Source organism: Kogia breviceps, chromosome 1 (genome assembly GCF_026419965.1).
Source record: "Kogia breviceps isolate mKogBre1 chromosome 1, mKogBre1 haplotype 1, whole genome shotgun sequence".
NCBI lineage: Eukaryota > Metazoa > Chordata > Mammalia > Artiodactyla > Physeteridae > Kogia > Kogia breviceps.
This window is the reverse complement of record NC_081310.1, coordinates 80418003-80436307: the sequence shown is the minus strand read 5'-3', so window position 1 is coordinate 80436307 and position 18305 is coordinate 80418003. Positions and strand designations below refer to the sequence as shown.

The 18305-nt window shown below is 45.6% G+C and overlaps 1 protein-coding gene across 2 annotated transcripts in view; it reads right to left on the bottom strand.

Annotated features, from left to right (window-relative positions):
• LOC131761225 (myomegalin-like) overlaps positions 1-12843 on the bottom strand; it is a 237054-nt gene extending 224211 nt beyond the window's left edge. Inside the window, exons 1-3 of one of the 2 annotated variants that reach the window (XM_067034636.1) lie at positions 12683-12843; positions 12345-12391; positions 11983-12073 (exon numbers count right to left, since the gene is read on the bottom strand). In XM_067034636.1, the coding sequence (XP_066890737.1) occupies positions 12005-12073; positions 12345-12391; positions 12683-12812 (246 nt within the window). In that variant the 5' untranslated portion in view covers positions 12813-12843 and the 3' untranslated portion in view covers positions 11983-12004. Of the gene's footprint in view, positions 1-11982; positions 12074-12344; positions 12392-12682 lie in introns of those variants that run through there. The other variant, XR_010840785.1, reaches the window with a different exon arrangement.
• Between the last annotated feature and the right edge of the window lie 5462 nt (positions 12844-18305).

Here is an 18305-nt window from a genome sequence, read left to right as displayed (position 1 = left end):
TTTAGTTTTTTAAGGAACCTCCATACCTTTTTCCGAAGTGGATGTATCAATTTACAGTCCCACCAACAGTGCAAGAGGGTTCCCTTTTCTCCACACCCCCTCCAGCATTAATTGTTTGTAGATTTTCTGATGATGCCCATTCTAACGGGAGTGAGGTGATACCTCATTGTAGTGTTGATTTGCATTTCTCTAATAATTAGTGATGTTGAGCAGCCTTTCATGTGTTTTTTGGCCATCTGTATGTCTTCTTCAGAGAAATGTCTATTTAGGTCTTCTGTCCATTTTTTGATTGATTGGGTTGTTTGTTTTTTTGATATTGAGCTGCATGAGCATTTTTATATTTTGGAGATTAATCCCTTGTCCATTTCTTCATTTGCAAATATTTTCTCCCATTCTGAAGGTTGTCTTTTCTTTTTGTTTATGGTTTCCTTTGCTGTGCAAAACTTTTAAGTTTCATTAGGTCACATGTGTTTCTTTTTGTTTTTATTTTCATTACTCTAGGAGGCAGGTCAAAAAAGATCTTGCTGTGATTTATGTCAAAGAGTGTTCTTCCTATGTTTTCCTCTAAGGGTTTTATAGTGTCTGGTATTACATTTAGGTCTTTAATCTATCTTGAGTTTATTTTTGTGTATGGTGTAAGGGAGTGTTCTAATTTCATTCTTTTACATGTAGCTGTCCAGTTTTCCTAGCACCATTTATTGAAGTAACTACATTTTATCCATTGTATAGGCTTGCCTCCTTTGTTGTTGATTAATTGGCCACAGGTGCATAGGTTTACATGTGGGATTTCTACCCTGTTCCATTGATCTATAAGTCTGTTTTTGTGCCAGTACAATACTGCTTTGATTACTGTAGCTTTGTATTATAGTTTCAAGATGGGGAGCCTGATTCCTCCAGCTTCGTTTTTCTTTCTCAAGATTGCTCTGGCTATCTGGGGTCTTTTGTGTTTCCATACAAATTACAAAAATTTTTGTTCTAATTCTGTGAAAAATGGCATTGGTAATTTGATAGCAATTGCATTAAGTCTGCAGATTGCTTTGGGTAGTATAGTAATTTTGACAATATTGATTCTTCCAGTCCAAGAACATGGAATATCTTTTGATCTGTTTGTGTCATCTTTGATTTCTTTCATCAGAGTCATAGATTTCAGAGTACAGGTCTTTTGCCTCCTTAGGTAGGTTTATAACTAGGTATTTTATTCTTTTTGATGTGATGGTAGATGGGATTGCTTCCTTAATTTCTCTTTCTGATCTTTTGTTGTGAGTATATAGAAATGCAAGAGATTTCTGTGTGTTAATTTTATATCCTGAAGATTTACCAAATTCATTGATGAGCTCTAGGAGTTTTCTGTCAGCATTTTTAGGATTTTCTATGTGTAGAATCATGTCATCTGCAAACAGTGACAGTTTTACTTCTTTTCCAATTTGGATTCATTTTATTGCTTTTTCTTCTCTGATTGCCATGGCAAGGACTTCCAAAACTATGTTGAATAACAGTGGCAAGAGTGGACATCCTTGTCTCGTTCCTGATCTTAGAGGAAATGCTTTCAGATTTTCACCATTGAGAACGATGTTGGCTGTTGGTTTGTCATATATGGCCTTTATGATGTTGAGGTATATTCCCTCTATATCCACTTTCTGGAGAGTTTTTATCATAAATGGGTGTTGAATTTTGTCAAAAGCTTTTTCTGCATCTATTGAGATGATCATATAGTTTTTATTCTCCAATTTGTTAATATGGTGTATCACATTGTTTGATTTGCATATACTGAGGAATCCTTGCATCCCTGGGATAAATTCCACTTGATAGTGGTGTATGACCCTTTTAATGTATTATTGGATTCTTTTTGATAGTATTTTGTTGAAGATTTTTGCATCTATATTCATCAGTGATATTGGTCTGTAATTTTCTTTTGTTGTAGTATCTCTGTCTGGTTTTGGTATCAGGGTGATGGTGACCTCCTAGAATGAGTTTGGGAGTGTTCCTTACTCTGCAATTTTTTGGAAGAGTTTGAGAAGGATGGTGTTAGCTCTTCTCTAAATGTTTGATAGAATTCTCCTGTGAAGCTATGTGGTCCTGGACTTTAGTTTGTTGGAAGATTTTTAATCACAGTTTCAATTTCATTACTTATGATTGGTCTGTTCATGTTTTCTTTTTTAAATTTTTAATTAATTAATTAATTTATTTATTTTTGGCTGTGATGGGTCTTCGTTTCTGTGCAAGGGCTTCCTCTAGTTGCAGCAAGCGGGGGCCAGTCTTCATCGCGGTGTGCTGGCCTACTCACTGTCTTGTCCTCTCTTCTTGTGGAGCACAGGCTCCAGACATGCAAGTCAGTAGTTGTGGCTCATGGGCCCAGTTGCTTCACGGCATGTGGGATCTTCCCAGACCAGGGCTCAAACCCATGTCCCCGGCATTGGCAGGCAGATTCTCAACCACTGCACCACCAGGGAAGCCCTGTTCATATTTTCTATTTCTCCCTGGTTCAGTCTTGGAAGGTTATACCTTTCTAAGAATTTGTCTATTTCTTCCATGTTGTCCATTTTATTGGCATAGAGTTGCTTGTCTCTTAGGATGCTTTGTTTATCTGCGGTGTCCATTGTAACTTCTCCGTTTTGTTTCTAATTTTGTTGATTTGATTCCTCTCCCTCTTTTTCTTGATGAGTCCTGCTAAAGGTTTATTAATTTTGCTTATCTTCTCAAAGAACCAGTTTTTAGTTTTATTGATCTTTGCTATTGTTGTCTTTGTTTCTATTTCATTTATTTCTACTCTGATCTTTATGATTTCTTTCCTTCTACTAGGTTTGGGTTTTCTTTGTTCTTCTTTCTCTACTTCCTTTAGGTGTAAGGTTAGATATCTTATTTGCTTAGTTGCTTCATGACATGTGGGATCTCCCTGGACCAGGGCTCGAACCTGTGTCCCCTGCATTGGCAGGTGGATTCTTAACCTCTGTGCCACCAGGGAGGCCCCTTCTTTGATTTCTTCAATGCTCTCTTGGTCATTTAGTAACTTATTGTTTAGTCTTCTTGTGTTTGTGTTTTTTACGTTCCCCTCCCCCATATTGACTTCTAATTTCATAACATTGTGGTCAGAAAAGATTCTTGATATGATTTCAGTTTTCTTAAATTTACTGAGGCTTGATTTGTGACCCATGATGTGATCTATTCTGGAGAATGTTCCATGTGCATTTGAGAAGAAAGTGTAATCTGCTGCTTTTGGATGGAATGTTCTATAAATATCAATTAAATCTATCTGCTCTATTGTCATTTTAAGCTTGTGTTTCCTTATTAATTTTCTGTTTGGATGATCTGTCCATTGGTGTAAGTTAGGTGTTAAAGTCCCCCACTACTATCATGTTACAGTCAATTTCCTCTTTTATAGCTGTTAACATTTACCTTATGTATTGAGGTGCTCCTATGTTGCATGCATATATATTTATAATTCTTATATCTTCTTCTTGGATTGATTCCTTGATCATTATGTAGTGTCCTTCCTTGTCTCTTGTAACATTCTTTATTTCAAAGTCTATTTTACCTGATATGAGTATTGCTACTCCAGCTTTCTTCTGATTTCCATTTGCATGGAATATCTTTTTCCATCCCCTCACTTTCATTCTGTACGTGTCCCTAGGTCTGAAATGGGTCTCTTGTAGATAGCATATACATGGGTCTGTTTTTTTGTTTGTTTGTTTGTTTTTGTTTGGTTTTTTTTGTGGTATGTGGGCCTCTCACTGTTGTGGCCTCTCCCGTTGCGGAGCACAGGCTCCGGACGCGCAGGCTCAGCGGCCATGGCTCACGGGGCCCAGCCGCTCCGCGGCATGTGGGATCTTCCCGGACCGGGGCACAAACCCGTGTCCCCTGCATCGGCAGGAGGATTCTCAACCACTGTGCCACCAAGGAAGCCCGGGTCTGTTTTTAATATCCATTCAGCAAGCCTGTGTCTTTTAGTTGGAGCATTTAATCCATTGACATTTAAGGTAATTATCAATATGTAGACTCTAGGGCCCCACCCTAATGAAATCTCTTGGGATTAGAGCCCAAGAAGTAACTTCTATAATCTCCACAGTTGATTCTAAGGCACTCTAAATGTAAGAACTACCCTTTTATATATATATATATTTTTTTTTTTTTTTTTTTTTTTTTTTTTTTTTTTTGCGGTACGCGGGCCTCTCACTGCTGTGGCCTTTCCCTCCAGAGGCGCAGGCTCAGCGGTCGTGGCTCACGGGCCCAGCCGATCTGCGGCACGTGGGATCTTCCTGGACCGGGGCACGAACCCTCATCCCCTGCATCGGCAGGCGGACTCTCAACCACTGCGCCACCAGGGATGCCCTACCCTTTTATATTTTTAGACTGGAGATTTTTACAAAATGACAAGAGAGTAAATCATTCTTTTTTTTTTTTTTTTTTTTGTGGTACGCGGGCCTCTCACTGTTGTGGCCTCTGCTGCTGCGGAGCACAGGGTCCGGACACACAGGCTCAGCGGCCATGGCTCACGGGCCCAGCAGCTCCGCGGCATGTGGGATCCTCCCGGACCGGGGCACGAACCCGTGTCCCCTGCATCGGCAGGCAGATTCTCAACCACAGCGCCACCAGGGAAGCCCAATCATTCTTTTTTTTTTTTTTTTTTTTTTTTGCGGTATGCGGGCCTCTCACTGTTGTGGCCTCTCCCGTTGCGGGGCACAGGCTCCGGACGCACAGGCCTAGCGGCCATGGCTCACGGGCTTAGTCGCTCCGCGGCATGTGGGATCTTCCCGGACCAGGGCACGAACCCGTGTCTCCTGCATCGGCAGGCGGATTCTCAACCACTGCGCCACCAGGGAAGCCCCCAATCATTCTTTTAAACTTAGACTTCAAGCACTAGACAGTGAGGTGAGCTCTTAGTGCCAATTTGTCTTTCCTATTCTCACCCGCTCAGTTTAAGGACTGGTGCAGAAATGGGAAACAAAACAGGCAGTGAAAACTTTCTATTTCTTTATACACATTTCCCTTTAATAGCCACCAGAAAGACTTTCATTTCCTCACACTGACCCTGTCCGTCAGTTATGTTGGCCTTTAACATATCACTATTGCAACACATATAAATATATATTATACATTTATACACACATAAGCACATTCTAAGCACTGTGAAGACACAGATTAGGCTTTAGCACAACTGGGAACCTCACACATGTCACTTAAAAATGATCACTGGTTTGCTTTAGACAAGACTTCCAATGAGCTTGGTGTGGCCATTAGTCCCCAAATCACAGAGTGAAGTTAGGATGACAAAACAAGACAGCATACTTAGAGAGACGTCAGCACACAGTTTGGAGATCATAAAAGAATAGAAATAGGAGGTCTAGGTTAAACACAAGATGGCATCTGGGAATCACTGCTCTCACCACGTGGATTCAAAGAACTCAGGTGTTGCAGTGTAGACCAACGCCCAGCCTGACTGTGACCCACTGCACTGGCCCCAGGTCAGGTCGTTGGGCCCCTGCCAACACTGTCCTGCAGGGCACCGCTGCTCAGTCCTGAGCTTTTCGATCTGCCGTGGAGCTCCAGCGTGGGGACCACATGCTCCATTGCTAGGAAGCAGGTCCTATTTCCCCTGAGTTGACCCTCGGAGGATGAGGTGAGAAATGTGCTGTTGTTGGTTCCCAAGCCCCTGGGGCGTTCAGAAGCAGTGCCACAAGGTCCTCTACCAACTATGCCTGTTTTGCTTAGTGCTGGGCCCGGTGGACCTTGGCTGGTTATTCCTCAACTGCAGGAGACGCCCTCTGCCTTTCGCCCTGCCCCACCAGGCCACATCTCTGACTCCTCCCAGACCCTCCAACAGGTGTGGAGGAGTGGGGCCCTGATCCTCCTCAGCAGACAGGGAGCTATGAAGAAGGGGGGCAGGCCCATCCTCCCTGCAGTTTTAAGGACCTCTGGTGGCTTCGCTTCTTGCATGGATCCTGGAAGGCAAGGGTCACAGGACTGGAGTGCATGGCAGAGCTCTTAGAGGTTTCACCTGGAGACCAAAGTAGCACAAACAAAGTAAGAGTCCATTATCAGGCCCTGCTGGTGGCTAACTGAGGCTGGAGAGAGTGCTGAGTGGTGACAGAAGCCAGGAGCACGCTGAGAGCCTGTCACGAGGATGAGCTGAGGGGATGCGCTGAGGTCTGGAGGAGCAACTGGGGCCACCAGGTTCAAGGAAAAGCTTCCCACCACCTCCCGTGGTCATATCTCTGCTCAAAGCCACTGCACACCAGGTGGCTGGATCCTACCACTCCCTCTTCAGGGGCCAGTTCACTCTCCAATTCACTGTGGAGCAAAAGGATGGCTTTTGTGATTTCCCAGGAAAAGAAGTGCTTAGTATGAAACAGGCATATATAGAAGCAGCCTGTTGTAGGAAGGAGAGAACATTTTGCAGGGACGTCCTCCTATTAAAGTTTATGTTCTGTTTACTTGATGAGGAGGGGGAGGGGCCACAACTTCATTTAGTTGTTTTTCTGGTGTTTTGTCTTGTCCCTTCATATGGTACATAGTCTTTTGCCTTTTCATTTTATCTGTCTTTCGTTGAATGTGGTTTTTGTTCCACAGGCTGCAGGACTGTAGTTCTTCTTGCTTCTGCTGTCTGCCCTCTGGTGGATGAGGCTATCTAAGAGGCTTGTGCAAGCTTCCTGTTGGGGGGGGGAATGGGTGGTGGGTAGAGCTGGGTGTTGCTCTGGTGGGCAGAGCTCAATAAAACTTTAATCTGCTTGTCTGCTGATGGGTGGGGCTGGGTTCCCTCCATGTTGGTTGTTCGGCCTAAGGTGACCCAGCCCTGGAGGATACAGGCTCTTTGGTGGGGCTAATGGCAGACTCCGGGAGGGCTCACACCAACGAATACTTCCCAGAAGTTCTGCTGCCAGTGTCCTGGTACTTGCTGTGAGCCACCGCCAGCCCCCACCTCTGCAGGAGACCCTCCAACAGCAGCTGGTAGGTCCAGTTCAGTCTCCCATGGGGTTACCACTCCCTCTCTGGGTCCTGATGCACACACTACTTTGTACATGTCTTCCAAGAGTGGAGTCTCTTCTTCCCCCAGTCCTGTCGAAATCCCACAATCAAATCCCACCAGCCTTCAAAGTCTGATTCTCTAGGAATTCCTCCTCCCGTTGCTGGACCCCCTGGTTGGGAAGCCTGACATGGGGCTCAGAACCTTCACTCCAGTGAGTGGACATCTGTGGTATAAGTTCTCCAGTTTGAGAGTCAACCACCCAGCAGCCATGGAATTTGATTTTATTGTGATTGCACCCCCCCTACCATTTCACTGTGGCTTCTCTCCTGTACTTGGATGTGGGGTTTCTTTTTTGGTGAGTTCCAGTGTTCCCCTGTTGATGATTGTTCAGCAGTTGTGATTCTGGTGCTCTTGCAAGAGGGAGTGAGCACACGTCCTTCTACTCTGCCATCTTCCCATCATTTTCTCCCTTTATATTTGTTAGTATTTTTAAATGTATTTAGGTGCTCCCATATTAGGTTCATATATGTTAACAAGTGTAATATCCTCTTTTTGTATTGATCCTTTTATCATTATACAGTGTCCTTCTTTATCTTTCTTTATGGCTTTTGTTTTAAAGTCTATTTTGTTTGATATAGTATTCTTATCCTCACTTTCTTGTCATTTCCATTTGCATGAAATATTTTTTTCCATCCCCTTACATTCAATCTATGTGTGTTCTTCACCCTAAAGTGGGTCTATTGTATGCAGCATATTGTTTTTTTTTATCAAATGTGCCACTCTATGTCTTTTGATTGGAGCATTTAGTCCATTGACATTTAAGGTGATTATTGATAGATAGGTATTTATTGCTACTTTAAACCTTGTTTTCCATTTGATTTTGTATTTCTTCTTTGTTGTTTTTCCGTTTGTTGTCTGATGATTGTCTTATGTATTATGCTTGTCTTCTCTTTGATTTTTGTGAATCTATTGTATGTTTTTGATTTGTGGTTACCCTGTTTTTCAAGTATATTAATCCATTACTATATCTACTTGCTTTAGACCTGTAGTCATATAGGCTCGAACTCATTCTAAAAAAAGATCTATATTTTCTTACTCTCCTCCCCCATATTTTGTGATTTTGATGTCCTCTTTTACAGTTTCATGTTTATCCCTTTTGCTGTTCATTGTAGTTACCATCACTTTCACAAAAATTTTTGAAAAATCTGTGTACTAGCTTGTTTAAGTGATTTACTTTCCATTTGTGATTTTCTTTCCTATAGATTTCTGCTTTTTTTCTATTTAGAGAAGGTCTTTTAATATTTTGGGGGGAAGTAAGCTTAGTATTGCTGAATTCTTTTAGTTATTGCTTGTCTGAGAAATTCGTTATCTCTTCTTCTATTCTAAATGATAATCTTGCTGTGTAGAGTATCCTAGTTGCAGGTTTCCCTTTCAGGACTTTGAGTATATCTTGCACTCCCTTCTGTCCTGCTACATTTCTGTAGAGAAATCAGATGGTAGCTCTATATGGGGGTTCCCTTTTAATTAACTCTTTGTTTTTCTTTGCTATGATTAGAATCCTCTCTTTAACTTTTGCCATTTTAATTATAATATGCCTTGGCATAGGTCTGTTTGGGTTCATCTCTTTGGGACCCTCCGTTCTTCCTGTAACTGGATATCTGTTTCCTTCTTTAGGTTTGGGAAATTTTCAGCCATAATTTCTTACATTTTTGATCCCCTTTTCTCTTTCTTTTCCTTCTGGGATGACAATTACGCATAGCTTGGCACACTTTATATTATCCCACCAGTCTAGTGTATTGATTTCTTTTTCTTTCTTTTTTTTTTTTTTGCAGTGCACGGGCCTCTCACTGTTGAGGCCTCTCTCTCCCATTGCGGAGCACAGGCTCCAGACACGCAGGCTCAGCGGCCATGGCTCACGGGCCCAGGCACTCCGTGGCATGTGGGATCTTCCCCGACCAGGGCACGAACCCATGTCCCCTGCATCGGTAGACGGACTCTCAACCACTGCGCCACCAGGGAAGCCCTGATTTCATTTTTTAAAATTTGTCTTTCTGTCTGCTTTTCTGATTGGTTGATTTTCATTATTCTATCTTCCAGATCACTTATTTGTTCTTCTTACCCAGCTTGCTATTTATTGCCTTTAGCTCAGCTTTTGTCTCAGCAAATGAGTTTTCTAATTTTAATTGGCTCCTCTTTATAGTTTCTAGTTCCTTCTTACAGTAATCTGCATTTTTGTCAATAGTCTTTCTTAATTCCTTCAGCATTTTCATTACCTCCTTTTTGAACTTGGGGTCTAGTAGACTGGAGAGGTCACTTTCATTGTTCTTTCAGGACAATTCTCTTGATCTTTTAATTGGGAGTGGATCCTCTGTTTCTTCATTTAATTTATATTTCTCTGACTCTATGAGTTTAGGAGAAACAGATATCTACTGTGGTCTTTTTTTTTTAACAACTTTATTGGAGTATAATTACTTTACATTGTTTTGTTAGTTGCTTCTGTATAAGAAAGTGAAACAGCTATACGTATACGTATATCCCCATATCCCCTCCCTCTTGCATCTCCCTCCCACCCTCCCTATCCCACCCCTCTAGCTGGTCACAAAGCACAATATGGCTGCTTCCCACTAGCTATCTATTTTATATTTGGTAGTGTATATATGTCCATGCCACTCTCTCACTTCATCTCAGCTTACCCTTCCCCCTCCCTGGGTCCTCAAGTCCATTCTCTACATCTGAGTCTTTATTCCTGTCCTGCCCGTAGGTTTGTCAGAAACTTTTTTTAAAAACTAGATTCCATATATATGTGTTAGCATATGGTATTTGTATTTCTCTTTCTGACTTACTTCACTCTGTATGACAGACTCTAGGACCATCCATCTCACTACAAATAACTCAGTTTTGTTTCTTTTTATGGCTGAGTAACATTCCATTATACATATGTGCCACATCTTCATTATCCATTCACCTATCAATGGACACTTAGGTTGCTTCCATGTCCTGGTTATTGTAAATAGTGCTGCAATGAACATTGTGGTACATGACTCTTTTTGAATTATGGTTTTCTCAGGGTATATGCCCAATAGTGGGATTGCTGGGTCATCTGGCAGTTCTATCTACTGTGGTCTTGAAGGGCTGTTTTTATGTGGGAGCATCCCTGTGTAGCCTCTGTGAGTCTAATATTTTTGCTGCAAGGGCCACTTTTAGTATGGATTCCTGCCTTGTCTTTCCTCAGTGTGTGCTAGCCATTATCCCCTTGATAGGGAATGTAATTGTTGTGGTGACCAGAGCTTGCACTGGATGTTTAGTGAGGCCTCCTCTTTGCTCTGTGGTTGTCGCAGCCCTGTTCAACACAGGATCTCCTCCCCAGTTGTTGAAGTAGACATCCCAAGATCCATTTCTGAACTGTGGTGTGAGGTACGTGGGACTGGAGTACTCCTGCTGGGAGAGGAGCCACTGAGTATTCGTCTTTAGAGGCTTTCCACTGGAAGATGCACTCTGTGGTATTGCCTGTCACCTCTTGTGTGGGATCACAAAGTACACTGTTTTTGACACTGCCCTCGGCCTTGCCTCAACCATGGGAATTCAGGCAATTGGCCCAGGTGCCTGTCAGTCATTGTGCTCACAAAGCCACTAGCACAGATCCCTTGGCACAGAACCGCTGAAGTCAGGCACCAGGACTACCATAGTTGTGTTCCTGGACCCACTGTGGGAGCTACTGAGTCAGCCCAGATCCTGGCTCCATCTCCACATATATGTGCCAGAAGAGCCTGCAGCCAGCCCATATCACAACACCCACCCTAGCCATGGGATAACCAGTAAACTGCTCAGATGTCCTGCAGGCACTGAGTTTATAAAGCCACCTGCAGCAGGTCAATCTGTGAATTGCACAGCCACAGGGAGAAGACTCAGATTTCAGCCCTACTTCAGAATTCCCACTTGGATCAGCTTGGATTTCAGCCCTGACTCCATGTGTGGGCCACCCTACCAGTGTTCGTGTGCTCCTAGAACTCTTAGAGGTGGAGTTGCACCCACTGTGAGCACACCAGAATGAGACTGCCATGGAAGGCCCCGCCTCTCCCTTAGGGAGCGTGTTAACAGTGGGGCTGCAATGCCGGACCCTGGGCTTCTTCCTGCCCATACTGCTGGTTGTGGCTTGGACCACACGCCAGCCCCTTCAGACTGTCTGTACACAGCCAACCCCAGTCCTCTCTCTAGGTCTGTCCCCTGAAGCCCGAGTTTCAGCCCTCTGCCCCTGCGTATACCAGCCAGTGCGTGTCTTGGGCTGGGGAGTGCAGGGAGGTGGCACGGCCCCTCTGTGCTGGTCTGTCTCTGTTTTGCCTGCTGCAAACTGGCTGCTGCACTCTTCTCTGAGCCTCCGAATCTTCCTTTCTGTCCTGGGTGACCTCCCTGCCGATGAAGGGGCTTCCTAGGGTGAGGGAAACTTTCCTCTTTCACAGCTCCTTCCCAGGGACGCAAGTCCTGTCCCGATTCCTTTTTTTTATTCCTTTTGTCCTACCCAGTTATGTGGTGATCTTTCTTGCGATTTTGGTTTTATGAGATCTCCTACCAGCATTCAGCAAGCTTTCTGTGAGAACTGTTCCACATGTAGATGTATTTTTGATGTATCTGCTGGACGTGAGCTCCACACCCTTTTATTCTGCCATCTTGACCCGGCCCCACTAGCTTCTGATTTTTAAGCCATTTTTAACACCTCAAGTTTTCTTCAAAGAGCTTGCTAGAAAATATGTTACTGTTTTAAATAAACATTGAGAATGTCTGCCATATATATAAAATCTTTCCCTTTAAGTTTTAGTTTTTATTATTACCATATTCTCTTTTAGATCAGTAAGACTCAACAATTTTCTTTTGTGTTATTGCTAACAGAAAAAGATATGTCCAAACCAAATTGCTTTCTTCACCATGATGCAGTATGCAGTGAAATCCATTTAAAAAGTTATATCTTGCTGTTATTTTTTTCAAAAGGTGGTATAGGAAACCCCAGAACACCTGAATGGCCTCAGGATCCCTTTACTGAAAGCTCCTTCAGAGGCAGACCCCATATGTCCTCTGACCTCGAGAATCAACTGAACTGCATTTCTCCCCACTCCTGACCTGGCATAGAGGAGACAGAATTGGAGTAAGGAGAGAAGATGATGACAAAGTAAGGGTCGACCGAGAGGTCAGGGGAGGTTGCTGATTGGGGTGGAGGGCTGATGAGGATGGAATCTAGAGGGATGTTCCTGAGGACCTGAGCTCCCACAGATGGACCAGACATCTCCTGGAAGGTCAGAGCAGGTCAAGGATCACCTGCACACTCTGACGACAGATGGTGAAAAGTCTGGGGCGGGCTCTATGGCTCCGAGTGGTGCAGTAGTTTCCTTACCTCCAAATTCGTCCTTGCCTTCTTCAAAACATCGTGTGTCCTGCTCACTGAAACAAGAAAGCAGCCCCCAAGGCAGAAATTACCAGTGGGCCCACGCTTGCATTGGGTTTGTGTTCTAAAGCTTGTCTTTCTGGACACTCAGCTCGGGGTCTCCTGCTGCCCCCCGACCCCGTGTCCCCTCCTCTGCCTCCACGATTACTGATGGCACAGGAGGTTTAGAGATGTCACATCAGTCTTCCCCGTCCCCTAACCTCTCTGGTGTCTGTGCACTCACAGCACAGGTGGCTACCCAGAAGGATCCCCATTTTCTGTCCCATTCCCGGGCTGGGGGCACCCACACTGGCTGAAGATAAACTGTTCCATGCTCTCCTTCTGCTGGTTGGCGGCCTTCAGATGCTCAGCTGTGCTCCGAAGGAGACTCTCCTGTTTGGACAGTTTGGTTCTCAGTTCCAGAAGCTCCCTTTTCATGCACTCTCCCTGGGAAGAAAAACAGGCTCTCTGTCAATGGTCAGAAGGCCTAAAGCACCCTGTGTTTTGTGGCTCTTTCCAACTCCAAAGAGGATTCTACAATCTTCGCAAGTATTTTTGGAGCCGATTTCCCTCATTAAAGCCTCTCAATCCCTCCAGCAGGTGATGGCTCAGGATGGGCCATGAGGTGGCAACACCGAGGACCTGGAAGCCCCCGTGCAGATTAGCACAGGCTACACTCCTGTTGCTGCAGAGAACCTGACTCCAGGCCACACTGAAACTCCCAGCTGTGAACAAGAGCTCAGATTTCATGCTGACATAGTTATATCACTTGGACATCACAAGTAAGACTTGGTCGTTAGGCATTTTATGCCTGGATATCACGCCTGGGGAGATGGGGCTGGCCTGAGACAGTAAGTTTGTAAATATATCTGCCAACCACAAGATGGCAAAATGCTCCCTCCTTGGAATTAACATAATTGGGGCCCCTAAAGTGTCAGTGATCTTAGTCTGGAGTTGGAACCCCTGGGAGGGATCCTGAAACCTGCCTATCCAAGGTCAACAACCAAAAAGCAGTCTGAGATCTGAGAGCTCCTGGGGGAGGCTGATTCTCCCCAGGCCTGACCCTGAGATGCAGATGTAAGTGATTTTCTGGGATTCCAGGAGGTGGCTACAAGAGGCTGGGTGACTCCTGGTGACATTCTGTGATCCTGCCTGACTATGTGGAGCTGGAGGTGGGGGTGGGCTAGGATGGGAAAGGAGATGTTGATGTTTTAACACGGCCCTGAACTTCAGCGCAGCCAGACTTCAGAAAGTTAAAGAAATGGCACATTTAGGGGTTACCAGGGCTCTCGTGTCTCTGCCTCCTCCATGTCCTTTCCTTCTGCTCTTTGAGTACTTATCCTGGGGGTCAGGGCTGGGGGGAGAGGTGATGGAGTCAGAGCTGCACTGAAAGCAGCCACTGCGGAGGAAAGGTCTGCATCCATCCTGACCAAAGAACCAAGGCAAAAGAAAGCCCAGCTTATGCTACCAGGGGAGGAAAAGCGAGTATCTGCTCACCACATGCACACGCTCTGGGGAATGGGAACCTCTATCTGTGCAATGCCCTTGATCCTCTGATTTAATACGTCCCACCTTGGTTTTAGGGTAAACACTGCTTCCTGACACTCACTTTTCCTAAATCCTCACATACTTTCTGAGCAGTAATCCATTCCTGAATTTTGCCGAGGATCCACATCAAAATTTCTTGTCTACAGTTTTTAGTATATATTGTTTTCATCATATTGCAAATAGAGCCAACTGTTCTTTCCTGGTCTTACAGCATCTCGCTGGTCTTCATGGTTTCTCAAAGACTATTGACAGGGATTCTGAGAATAAGGCTCCGGTGCTGTCAGTCGTCTGGGGTGGAATCACCTGGGCCTGGCAGATTGAGCTCATTAAAATCTTACTATCTTCTCACCTGTGAGGTCTGTTCTGATCTTTCCAGGCATGCAATGGTAGTTTAGAAGTTCTGCCTTCTCCCTTATCTATGGCTTTTGTTATCTTCCCAAGCAGTGACCTTTCCTCTCACATCTCTTGCTCTGAGGAGGCTAATTTAGAAATAACTCGTGATGTCTCTTTCCTTTTCCACAAGCATTCTTTCATTCTGGGCTTAATCCTTTGGACAATACTCTTAGTCTTTTATGACTGTTCAATAAATATTTATAAATAAAAATAATTTGTTAATTATGATATATTGATTTGATTAAATGTCAGACTTAGGTCAGCTCCCCATTCCCCCCTCAGCCCAAAGAGGAAACGATGCCCACCTGTGGATGCCCACTGAATAGTGTTGGGAAAGCTCTGGAGGATGTTTTGCTGACACCTCCAGACACAACTGTATGGTCAGACCATTCAAGATGGCTGTTCTCTTGCTCTCTGTTCATTCTCTGCTGACCAGCCCCTCCTTCACCTACATGACTATCCAATCTGCTTAATTATAGAGCTTAATCAGTAACCACCTACATGCTTGCCCCCACCCCCAGGCTCTGGTTTCCCTGGTGACTGGTGAGCCAAATTGACATCAATTCTCCCTATAAATGATCGCCTCCCTCACCCCCGAGTAGTGAAGATTGCTGCCTTGTTCTGCCTGCCGTTTACCGAACACTGTGGAGCGTCGCTCCAGGACCCTTTGTTTAGGACTTGTAAGATCCTGTATCCGTTGAACGTTGTTGTTTCTGTCACTGTCTTTGGGCTGTTTCTTTGGTGTTGCAGCTGGGGAATTACAAGGCTTGCAGACCTGCACGGTGCAGCCCAACAATAATCGTGAGAATCAGTAACCAAAGAGGAGCCCTGAGCGTATGAGTAGGAGGTGGTGAGGAGATAGGGGGACAGCAGATCAGCAACTGTGAGGGACACACAGAACGGCTGCAGCCAAGTCTGGAGGAACGCGAGAGAGGGTGTAAGCCTCACGTTCCTTCCTTTCCTAGGTCCAAACTAGCTGTGAGCTGTGGGCAGGTAGAACAGGCACTAACTGGAATCTAGTTTGATAACTAATGACAGTATCTGCCGGCAGGTTGCACAGAGGTGGTGGATTTCCTAGAGCCCTTGTCTCTGGAGCCTAGGAGTCTGAGGGCCGGTGGTTGGGAATTGTCAGGAAGTAGCCCTTTCTAGACTGAGAATAGCTATGCGAGTTTGGGATTGCTGGGTCTGGGTAGCTCTGTTCTCTCCACCTTCTCTCTTGGCTTCTCTCATTGGTGACTGGTGTGGCCAGGGAGGAAAGGGGCCTGGGAGTGACCACCCACCTCTGGAAGCATGACTGAGCTGAGCCTGAAGCCTCTGGTTTTCTTCCCTAAGGCCTCTGTTCTCATTGCAGAGCTGAGGTGTGGACTCCAGGCCCGGACTGTAGAAGTTAGAGGTGAGTCCTGTCCCAGGAAGTGCAAGCAGGCAAGTTACACATTTGGGTAACAGACTCTCTCTGTGTTGTTCATTCTGTATCTCCAAAGATACTATCCCAACGCAGCAGAAAACCCAGAGAACTCGCATCCTGGGCCTAAAGCCTGATGGGCTGAATGCCTGGCTTTCCTGAGGCTCCTCTGAGTGGGTTCTTTGCGTGCATTACCACGTGCCCTGGCTGTAGCTGTTCAGGAGGCCCTTTCCCCTAAATAGCTGCTGCTGCGGTGTGGGCAGGACAAGGGCGTGTGGAAGGGATGGCCTCCAAGTGTCAGCAGCCTGGGGAGAGGGTGGGGAGGAAGGCCACCTCGTTAAGTGGCTGGAGGAGGCCCTGCAGACCTGGCTCTCCCACTTGCCAATCTCAGGACCAGGGCACAGAAGTCAGCAGGCAGATACGAGCAGATTAGGATGGATGAGAAGTCAGAGGATTCTGGGGACCAGACCTGGTTAGATCTGCCGTGAGGAAAGTTACTCTCTGAGCTCAGATACAGCTGCAACGGGAGCCTAGTACTTGCCCCCTGCCTCGCTGATGTAAGGAGCAAATACAGCAAAGCAGACCTCGGTGCTTTGAAATCTGCGAAGCTCTGCCTAGGGGTTGACCTTCAGCAGCTCCCTAATGACAACCAGAAACTGGAAGCCCTGGGCCTCTCCTACCGCTTCCGCGGGGCCGTGGAGCTGAGCCTGTGTTCCAGCTGCTCCCGCAGGCGCTCGTTAATGCAGATGGACTCCTCCAGGCGCTGGCGCAGGTTCCGGATTTCACCGAGGTGCTCCTCTAGCAGGTCAGTCCCTGCAGTCACCCAGCAGGACAGGAGGAGGTGGGAGATGGAGAATCCTGGTCACTAGTGGGGCCCATATGGGAGGTGTGGGGTTTGGCCAGTGGCCTCTCAGCAAGATCCCTAAACATTACCGGTCTCTCTCACGGGCATCCAGGAGCTCAGGTGACTGTTTAAAGAGTAAATTGGCTTCAAAAACAGGACAGCTGGTGCTAACCAAGCCCCATGGGCCTCCTCCAATACAGGGGTACGTGTAAGGGAGTTGCAAGTGTACATGTACAGCTACCAGGGTAACTGGTCAGTGTAAGGGGTTTCACATGGTTTAGAAAAATCACTGAAGACTGGATCTCAGTTTAGGACCTAGACAGGTGTGGCCATTTCCTGAGTTGACTTAGAGTATAATAGGGAAGGCCTCACTCTACCCTAATACCTTTCCTCTTACTGACCCTTGACTGAACATTCATTAGCAAGGGACATAAGCCCTTCCTCCACCCTTAGAGAGAAGGCCTAATGTAAAAGTTAGTACCTCATGTCAACTCATCCTATGTGATTAATGACTAGTATCCAATGCTTCCCTCAAATTACTTTTAATCTGGAAAAAAGAAACAGTCTGCGCTAATCCAGGGATCTGAAGGCTGATGAGAGAGTTGGAGAAAACACCCTCAAGAAAACAAAAAAATGCGGAAAAGAGCAGTGGGTGGGGTGCTAATGACCAACTACATCAACTGCCTCATTTTGCTCTGGACACAGCCTTTTTCTGAAAATCACAATTCTCTTGCTGTTGGAACTGGGCTGCATCCCAGCATTCACCTGTACAGCTATACCTTTCCAGCTGGTAAGATGTCTCTCAGACCTGACCAGGAGAGTTTAGAGGGAGAGGGGGAGTTTGGATTGGGTTTTGTACACCCGATTTATGTAAGGGGTAGGGATCTGTGTAGAAATAGCACCACCCCCCCCCTTTCTATAAGAATTCCTGACTGATGGAAGAATGTTCTGTGATGGTTCATGCCTGACATTTTGGAAGGGTCTGAGAGTGGGCTGCGAGGGGACCAGGATGCAGAGACAGAGAAGAATGAATGTGACAGCACAGAGGTAGCCACTGACTTTCTCATACCCTTGCTCAGCACCAAGGCCCTGGGCAGAGAGGATAACAGATGCACTTAGGAAGGACTGACCACTGCTAGGGCCCTTTCCTTTTATCCCCACTCTGTGAGCCAGAGACTAGAGGAGAAATTGAAAACACTACCCAGATAAGAAAGGCATGGATCCTAACCGAGATTTCATTTCACTGGCTGACGTGCTCGGCTTTGTGCTTTACCTGTGGGTTTGGAGTAAAGCTGGTACGTGGAGGAGCCTGAAGATAGGTCCCCAGATATGCTTCCTTTCTGAGGCCTCATCATGTCCCACTGGCCTCTGCTGCCCCAGTACCCAGGCTCAAGGATTCTGCCCAGTTCTATGGTGGCCCTCAGAGGAGAGAGGGGCTGGGTAGGGTTGAGGTAGTGGGAAGAGCTGGCTTCTAAATGGTTGGTTGGCAATGTGGTTGGGGAAGCAGGATGAACATTGCTGACACCTGGGCAGAAAGAAACATGAATGAGAAGCTGTAACAGAACAGAAGGATCAGCAAGGAAGCACGTGATTGCTAAGAACAGACACTAAAGGGGACACGTGGGCTATCAGAGGTCCCAGTCTGCTGTGAAATACCAATTAGATGAGGATTCCCATCCTAGAGACTATAACTTTTCACCCCTTGTATTTGCTAGCATGAGACACCAAGAGGTAGGGGATGAAT